Source organism: Andrena cerasifolii, chromosome 2, assembly GCF_050908995.1.
Source record: "Andrena cerasifolii isolate SP2316 chromosome 2, iyAndCera1_principal, whole genome shotgun sequence".
In the NCBI taxonomy this organism is placed as follows: Eukaryota; Metazoa; Arthropoda; class Insecta; order Hymenoptera; family Andrenidae; genus Andrena; species Andrena cerasifolii.
The window spans coordinates 1,360,928-1,370,417 of record NC_135119.1 but is presented as its reverse complement, the minus strand read 5'-3'; the positions used below and the strand labels follow the sequence as shown (position 1 = coordinate 1,370,417).

At 34.1% G+C, this 9,490-nt stretch overlaps 1 protein-coding gene across 1 annotated transcript; it reads right to left on the bottom strand.

Moving 5' to 3' along the window:
• Window positions 1–3,146: 3,146 nt before the first annotated feature.
• LOC143366171 (uncharacterized) lies at window positions 3,147–6,050 on the bottom strand. Its single transcript, XM_076807004.1, has 4 exons — window positions 5,908–6,050; window positions 5,581–5,817; window positions 4,029–4,160; window positions 3,147–3,798 (listed from the first exon to the last, which is right to left on the bottom strand). Exons 2-4 carry the CDS (start codon window positions 5,636–5,638, stop codon window positions 3,527–3,529), a joined length of 462 nt encoding a protein of 153 aa, XP_076663119.1. The 5' UTR covers window positions 5,639–5,817; window positions 5,908–6,050; the 3' UTR covers window positions 3,147–3,526.
• Window positions 6,051–9,490: the final 3,440 nt, after the last annotated feature.

Sequence of the window (9,490 nt, the reverse complement as noted above, 5' to 3'; positions counted from 1 at the left end):
ACTCTCATATCTTGAAATTCATTTCTTTATTGCACGCCAATCGAACCAAATCCCACAATTCCACGGATAACCGCTCTGTTCGTGGAATCTCCTGTAATTAAAGGCAACGCCACGTTAGAGAACGTTACAGTATTACAAACAGCTGAGCTCTATCTGAAACTGAAAGGCTGGTACCCAATGTCACCGACAATGCATAAAATTTGTATGCATGGAAGAACGATAATTTCACATGCGATCCTACCGATTGGTTAGTTGCCAGAAGAAGCTGCTGAAGCCAAAAACAAATTTTTGCAAGAAAATTTTCAAGAGAATCTTCCAACACAGATGTATTAAACCGAATATTATTAACTTGAGACCCACTAATAACTAGCGCCCGACCTAAAATACCAAAAAACCAAGCCATTTTGACGTGAAGTGTTGCAGCTTTTATTCCTAGAGTAAGACAAGACTTTCTTAAATGTTTATTTTTGTTATATTTGTTATATTTGTTAACTATATTAAATAATCACACCATTTCCCCACATGAAACCCATGTGTTTCTTGATACATATGTAACTCTGAATACGAAAATCTCAATACGAGAATAATGCAATAAAATAATTCATGTAAATAAATCGACTTATTTCTAAATTCTTTTACGTCCTGTGCATATTTTTGTAAAATTCTATGCAATAATTACATTGCATCACTTCTAAGTACATTTGGATGCATTGAAACGAAAAAAATAATTTTGGCCAGCTTTTAGGGACAAATGTAAGGGATTTTGTTCGAACTGAAATATTATATAGGAAGGGATTTCAGTCACCACTTTTCTGGTTTTGAATTTGTTCAATTTTTGCCTATTTTCATGATTCCGAGCTGTACGTGTGAATTTTTATCTCGGAAACTCTCTATCGTATTGAAGTCATTCTTTTTTCATTTTAATCTAGGAAGTGAAGGCTATTATAATACTCTTTTTTATATTGAAAAATTAATTTTGTAATTTTTAAAATTATAACGAAAGTTTTATTTTTCAAATTTTACGTACGAAATATTCTGCTTTCGAGAATGGAATTTTGAAAATTAACGTCAGCATGAGCTGTTATTAACCGATGAAGAATCTAGAGACGCGGTAGCGTCTTGACGCCAAGTACAGGAAGGAAAGTACAGGAAAGACACCCTGTATATGTCGACTGTCGCTACCGCTATCATTTACTCGTCGCCGGGCTATTCCAACCTAACCTGAAACTTATTTCATTAATATCTCATCACGCCTGCAATATTTCCTAAATTTAAAGGCAATTTTCTCATGTAAACCGCATATAAGCTTTCGAATAAGACCAATTTCAATAAAATCGGTTCGCGCATAACCGAGATATTGTAATATCGTCTCATGGATCTGTCAAAAACGGTCCCAAAAAATTGTTCTTTTCCTTCGTCTTCTTCAAGAAATTTTTCGTCAAACATAATACGTATATGCGTTACACGCACACCTTCAGCCAGAACGGAACTAACACTCATTTCGTTCGTCAATCGCTATCTTCACTATGCAATCTACTCCAAATTTTGACAGCTTACCGTCAAGTTATAACCAAGTTATAAACGTGTTTTTACAAATATATACATAAATGAAGTTCTTTTTAATTTAAATGATAAAAACCAATTTAAACCAATTCCACCAATCCAATTGTCTTGAAGCTTTGCAGGCGTGCGTAGTTTGGATGACAATACAATATATTAAAAAAAAAAACCGAGAGGATGAAAAACTTATCCAGTCATCAATTAATAATATAATAATAATTTATAATATTGAAAATTATCTGAAGTCATTCTCTATGCAAATTATTTTTATAAAAAGAAGTGAGGTCTCCATAAAAAAACTTCAGAAAAGTAAAAAAATTACGCCAAGTACATGAAATCAAATAAATCACAAAAAATAGAAGATAAAAATAATTATAAAATAAAAAAAGATGTGAAATCAAAATGAGGTGCACGCACATAAAGGTCTGGGTTAAATATTTCAATACGAATAAACATTTTATTCAAAATACTTGGCGCTGCGTCCCGAATTGGTGCCGCTAAACTGAATAAATATGTATAAATCGCATTAATTAATCTTTTTCTTTCTTTCTTGTGTGTGCGTTCATGAATGTGTGTATGCGTGCGTTCGCATATGCTACGTATGACATTAGAATTAAATATATGTAGAATAAATCTGACTGCGTTTCTAATATGTATATGTATATGTTTATATATTTTAGATTGTAAGGGAGTTATTGTAAATTATTAATACGAGGACAATTAACATTTTTTCTGTTTCGCAGCGCCAAGTATTTTGAATAAAATGTTTATTCGTATTAAAATATTTATTTGTATTTATCATTACCTTTATGTACGTGCAGCACATTTTGATTTCACATCTTTCTTTATTTTATAATTATTATTATCTTCTATTTTTTGTGATTTATTTGATTTCACGTACTTGGCGTAATTTTTTTACTTTTCTGAAGTTTTTTATGGAGATTTCATTAACTCTATATTTTGTAACCAAGTTCAAAACCTGTTATACAATGACTCAAACCTTTCCATAATTTCACATGATTCACAAAATACATAATGCATTCTGATCAAAGTCTCTAAAAATGTGATCGATTTGACGTGGAGTGACTTGTAGATGAAAGAATCTGTTTTATTGAGCGAGTGAGAGAGACACAGTTGCATTTGAAGATAGAAAAAGGCTTTCGAACTGCTACACAACGTGGCAACGTCGCACGAAGTACGGATCAGGCATTGGGTCTCTTCTGAGCCACGCGGGCCGGCCTAGGGACCGCCCACGGCGCCTTCTTTAGTAAATCCGACTACAGTAAATCCCCGTTGTGAGCCCGACGAACGGGGTTGGTGATGGGCTCACGGTGGATTATGAACATGATTCTTTCTTCCGTACCTGACGGCAACTTCGTGTCTGACTCTTTCGTGTCCTCTCGCTCGTTGCCCGGTTCTCTCACTCTCGTCCGCAGGCTTCCAAGAAATGGTGGGAATAGTCGCCGAGCTCTCAACGGGAGGTAAAAACGGGCTCATAGCGGGGATTATACAAGATTATTCAAACCTATGATAATAATAATAATCATAATAACGAAACGATAAGACGTAATTGAATGAATCGTTTATTCAACTGAAAAGCACAGTCATACATTACTATTGCTTATTTTCGTAGTCGACGTTAAAATAGTTACATGAAATAACCATGGCCCGTATGAAATAAATAAAATAATTGATTTTATGTTACATTCAGTTCTTCGTGAACCGAAGCAAACATCTTAGAGAACAAGCATGAAGATAACATAGTTTCATTGTCCATTAACTTTTTCGATCTCATTATGTACAAAAACTAGAACCGTGCAATATTTTCCACGCACGCGACTGTTTACTTTTCATTAATATTCTCCTCGTACATCCATTTTGTTGTATATCAGTTTTACGTCTCCAACTTCTTTGTGATTATTAAGTTTTAATCTCACATGTATATACCCTTGCCACTACTGATTGTTTATATTGTACGTGTAATGGATATCGAGTAACTTTCCTTGTGAGCATAAGTGGGACTCAAAACAAGAAGGACAACAAGCTGATACAGGATATAAATTAGAATAGTAGTCTTAGACGAAGATCTCGTGGACCGATTGCATCCAACACCCTTACACTCACAAACGAATTGATAACTGTCGCGCATGTAACGGCCTCTATAGCATTCCCTGTCAGCGTTCCGCCATTTCGCGCACTCACGCACAGTTATATATTCCTGGGAATCCGTAAAGTAATCTGAAAATCCACATTGCTATTTTGTGAAAAATCAGGATAAATGAATAAAATGAAAAACTAAAGCAGATAAAAATGTTTTACTCGAATAAAATCGCTATGAAAAGTTTCAACGACGCAGCTATTATCTTAAACGAAGCAATAGGTGAAATTTAAGAAACACATTTAACGAAATTGAATTTTCAATGATATAGTGGTGAAATATGACTTTCGTATTGTAAACTTGCTCTTACACATGTATACGGCTTTACGGCAAAATGCATAAGATGGCGGGCAATGTTTCAAGTACTTTATGTCCACTTTATTCACTGTGCAATCCTTGTCTCTTTTGCTATAACATTGATAACACTTGATGGCTCTTGATTCTTCTTACGCACAGTGACAATAAATTACATGCAAACGTGGAGCAAAATAAAAATATTAGGTAACAGATTTATTACGTTCCTTTGCACAATTTTTTATTTATATTTGAACAAAAAAAATTGAAGAAAGTTAGCAATAACAATAACAGTAATGTAAAACATTTTCATTTTGGGTAAACTTTTCCTCTGGGAAACCTTTTTTTTCGCCGAAAATTTATATGGATCGAAAGCACGTATCAAACAACATGCAAAACTAACAATTCAGTAAAAAGTTATTAAGTAAAAGGGACTGTGAAATTTTTACGAATATTCTAACCCCTAATGTGACCAACTATTGTGCTTCAATTTAACCCTTAACTGGTATCTTGGGGTCGCTCATGACCCCAGGCACGTAAAGTTCGCTGCAAAATTTTTGGTTGTCTAAGCTTGTAAACTGTTTTTCTAATTAATTTTATAATAATAGTTTAACTTTCTAGGTTTCTATTATTTTACACATTACCTAAGAACAAAATATTCATAGTGGTTGATTCAGGGTCTACTTTACAAATTTCTGTGTCGTTTTTTATTTGGGGTCTGCCACGACCCCAGTATACCAGCCACGTTTGCCAAAAACAGTATACCAGTTAAGGGTTAAATGGATACTTCTTTTTAACCAATACTATACAACGTAGGCCACGGGCCTGGCACGGTCGCATTGGTGAGTATAATCACAGACCCTCAGATACTAAAAACGAACTCTCTTCCTACTTTTCCTGAGGAACAAATTATTTTAGGTTATGCCCAAACTCACTTCGGTTTGGCACCATGCTTTACGCGCCCCCGCACTGATCTAGCCCAAACCAATACTAATACCCTGGACACATTAGAAAGTGGAATGCGTTGTTTCGGAATAAGTCAACGCAAATACTGTACAGAGGGGAGGGAGTGCAGTATTTAAATATATAACATAAAAAGACAATTTTGTTCGAAATGTAAAAAAAAGTATTTTAAAGTATTTTCGAAACACCCTAAGTATTTTATGCTATCGAAATCCCTCAATGTAACCGTTTCGAAAAACAAAGAAACTATATACTCCTACCCCTCCAACTTCCAACAACGAATCATATGCGACAACCACTGTAACTGTCACAATAAAAGTTAGAAAATATGTAAAAATTTTGCAACTTTTCAACTAATAGATTCCTAAACTCAAAATTGTTATTTTTGTATGTTATTTGATACGTGTTTTCGTTCCATATAAATTTTCGGTGAAAAAAAAGGTGTCCCAGAGGAAAAGTTCACATTTCCTGGGTATTTCATTTTTAAGTGAATATTACTAACAACCAGTATAGACATTTACGCATTTCTCAAATCATTGCTTGGCTACAAAATATTCTACATTATCGACAACCGGTAAACGCTGTACCAATATTGTCAAACTTACCCCTTTGAAAAACGAGCAGGTATAACAATATATGCAGCATATTTAATTTCATCCGCATTATTTACTTTTGCTTTAATAAAGTCTTCAACGTTTTCTCAACTTCAATTTTCAATTTCTCGATGATTGGTAAAAGGCAGAAATATTAATCTTAACACCAACTGACTTTCATAAATTGTATATCCTGGCTAATATATAACTACGTTAAATGTTTCCATCCCATTACCGTTCATCTAGATTCTAGATAATGAAACACATACCGTAAACAATAACGATACTGCGCGTTAATTTATCAAGAACAATCATATTATACGAAAGGTTATACAGTACCTTGGTAAATGAATGATTCGGTGAAGTGAGGAAGTTATTTCCTGTTTGTTTGTTGATACAGAATCTTCAATTTAATTTAATGCTCTAACAAATTTGCAAGCATACCTTAGAAGGAGATTAGAATTGAATTTATTAATTTCTTACTTCCCCCGTCGCTAATGCTCCATCGCCATGAACATGACAAATAAAATCGATATATCGCTATTTCGACCAAGCGAAAATAATTTGTTTCCAAATTTTCGTCTTTTAAAAACATGACATAACTAAATAGGTAAATACCGTTGGTACCTACCTTGCTCTAAGATATAAAATTCTGAGGAGAAAGTAAAGCTGTAATGTACTGACCCTTTCTTATCGTTTTTCTCCGACTTTCTCCGTAAATATAATTCACACTAATTACCCAAATGCTGCGTAGATGTAAATACTGCGTCATCCCTGCTACCCATAGTTATCTTAGCCAATGCGTCACCTATCCAAAATTCTGCAATTCTGCCCTATCCCGTCATCCCCTCTCGTACATTCAGAAACCTTTAAAACCCATCACAGTCCCTTATCCTACAGCATTACTATTCCAAAAGCCACCAGTGTCAGTCACGGAGTCAAGTTAAAACAGTAGAATCCCCAATATTCTTACTTTAATTGAATAAATATCTTTATAAGCATTATTCGTAAAAACGATAGTTTAAATTATCCTTGTGTCTATTACAAAGCATCCAAAATAAATAATATGCATCTGTAAAGCCGGATCCAGACCTGAACGCGTATACGCTGAGCAGGCTGAGCGCGCACGAATGACGCATGCGGAGGGGTTGAAAGTGCCATGTGTCTTTCTTCACCAACTTCTGTGCTTAGCTTACAATTAGCCCAATCTGCAGTCGTAAAGATGATCTGCAGTCGTCAGAAATCTGTGGATCAAATCATAGATTTATACCAATCGTAATAGAAAGAACATCAATTAAAAACTTTAAAAACTGACTAAATTCATTTTAAAACAATTAAAGAATTAGTTAAAAAATAACATTAAATTGTCAATTTAAAATTATTAATAAATAATATTTTTTCATTAGATGTCTGAAATGCAAGAATTGGTCTCTTAAACCATATTATAGTACAAGCGAATACTTCTAATGAGTATTAATAATCTTTTATTCCTCAAATAAAACCTATAATTTGATTAATAATAATATCAATAACCTTAATAATAATTATAACAACAATCATTATAAATTTCTTTACAAATACAGCACTATCAACTCAAAAAAAAAAATAAAAAAGTTAATTCAATTAAATGAAAATGATAACAAATCTATTCTCAATCTTTGACCCATCAACCAGAACAATATTATCCCTAAATTGAATCAGATTAGCAATCCCACTATTAATTTTATCCAATAACTACTGATTTTTACCATCACGAATTAATATAATATGAATACTATTAAATAATTTTATATTTAAAGAATTCAAATTATTAACAAATAAAAAAATATTTATTAACTTAATTATCTTCATTAGTTTAATAAAAATAATTCTACTATTTAATTTATTTGGACTATTCCCCTACATTTTCACACCCACAAGTCATCTAAATATTAATTTAGCATTATCACTAAGATTATGAGTAAGATTTATAATTTATGGATGATGAAAAAATACAAACAAAATATTTATTCACCTAGTTCCAATAAATACACCAACAGTTCTAATAAATTTCATAGTTATCATCGAAGGAACTCTCCCTCGTGGAGAGACACAGGAAGAAAAAGCGTAGTCCGCTGACTACGCGTTGTTCCACCTGCGTCGTTCTCCTCCAAATTAAACACGGACCCCTTATCTCTCGAGTATAAACACGCTTTCGAATTTCAAAACAAAAATACGCGTTGACGTATGCCGTGCGAGAGAAGAAGAGCCTCGAGGAGGAGATATTGCTGTGAAGAGGGCCTCTTCAAGAGACTGACCGTTTGGGAGGGATGCAGGGTAGAGTGGTTACGTTAGGATCAATCGGACTTCAAGCCCACCTTCTCTCCCACGGAATACGTCATAATTATTGGAAATTGGATATTAAATAAATCAGCCTTCTAGATTTATATTTTAATTTTATCTTTAGCAGCTAGGAAAGAAAGTCTTTCAAAGACAGTATACCGAACAGAAGCGAGCTCTTCTCTAACAACGGTCTGTTTTATCACCGTTGCCAGATATTGAAACAAAAAGACACTCTGCACACGTATCATTATCTTTTACTATATTCAGGTTTCCCTGAATATTGAGTCGTTTTTGCCTTTTAATAATTATAGTAATCCAACAATAGTAAGTGATTTTGTTTTGATATTGGAGCGCGTGTACATACCGAAACGATAAGGGATCCGTCAGCAAATTGTAAGGAAGACGACGCAAGCAGGGTCACTCGCAGTGAGCGGACTACCCTTTTTCTTCTTACACTAGCGGACAAAAAAGTTACTGATAATGGAGATCTCTGGGTATTCTGCTGGAGAATTTAAAACTGTATGAAACCCAGTTAAAATTGAATTTATTTAACTGACAAACAAATGTGATATATGCCATTGAACGAGGCAACACATTCTTGGGGCAGAGAAAGAAGTTACCACGTTGGGTAATATTTTAGGTTGTCCTAAAAGCAACAGGTGCCCCCACAAAATATTAGATTTTTTTGTTAATGTTCAAAAATGGTAACTTTTTGTCAGCTTTAAATGTGTGTTGTCTTACTTACTGTGATGTAGGGTTTCTGTTTGTTAGTTAAATAAATTCAACTGGTTTTATACAGCTTTTAATTCTCCTTCAGAATATGTATATTAGGCATATACTGCAGTTTTGGGTTGATGTTGAAAAGTAATAGAAGTAGAGTGGTTCGAAAAAGTGGTAACTTTTTGGTCCGCTACTGTATGTCCCTCCACGGAGAGTATTGCCACGCCCCCCCCCCCCCGAGTAATCTCGTGTTATTTTTTAATATAACAGCGATAACAAGAAGTGTATTCACCTTATTGGTCAGACCTAACCCAGACCCCGATAATCCCCTTTTATTGACTATAATATAGTGCGACTGCGTTAATACAGTCTATTGTGAACAGAATATTGGGGAATAGACCACAGAATAAGGACATATTTTTTCAATTTTTTTTACACTTTAACCGGACATCAAATTTGCAAAAGAAAAGCATTTCTATTATGTTTATGTTGCAAGCACCTTTCTCGGAATACAAAAACAATTCGTTCACACAGATCTATCCTTCGTGATTAAAAGAAAAGTACACAAGTTCGTACCTTCAATAATTTAGGAGATTAAAATTCATTTCTGAAGCCGTTTCGTAAAAATCATCGAAAACAGTAAACTTTGATAATTTGTATTTTTTAAACAATTTCGAATCTGGAAGAATGAGGACTTAGCCCTCCCTAATTTCATATGGACTACAATATATTTCAATATCATGAAAATCCGAGACATCGAGGACTTGAGAAAAGTGTCTCATCTGCTTCTATCATCCACGCTGAGCGCAATGCACTTCAAACTCCCTTTGTCGCATTCGCTAGTCGGGTTGCATGCGCCGAGTCCCAACGAATGACACGT

Coding starts and splice junctions, on each gene's coding strand:
- LOC143366171 (XM_076807004.1), bottom strand. CDS start 5,638: ATGCGGATGAAATTAAATATGCTGCATATATTGTTATACCTGCTCGTT. Junction 4,161..5,580: donor CCTGCTCGTTTTTCAAAGGG/GTAAGTTTGACA, acceptor GTGCGTAAGAAG/AATCAAGAGCCATCAAGTGT. Junction 3,799..4,028: donor CCGTAAAGCCGTATACATGT/GTAAGAGCAAGT, acceptor GTGGATTTTCAG/ATTACTTTACGGATTCCCAG.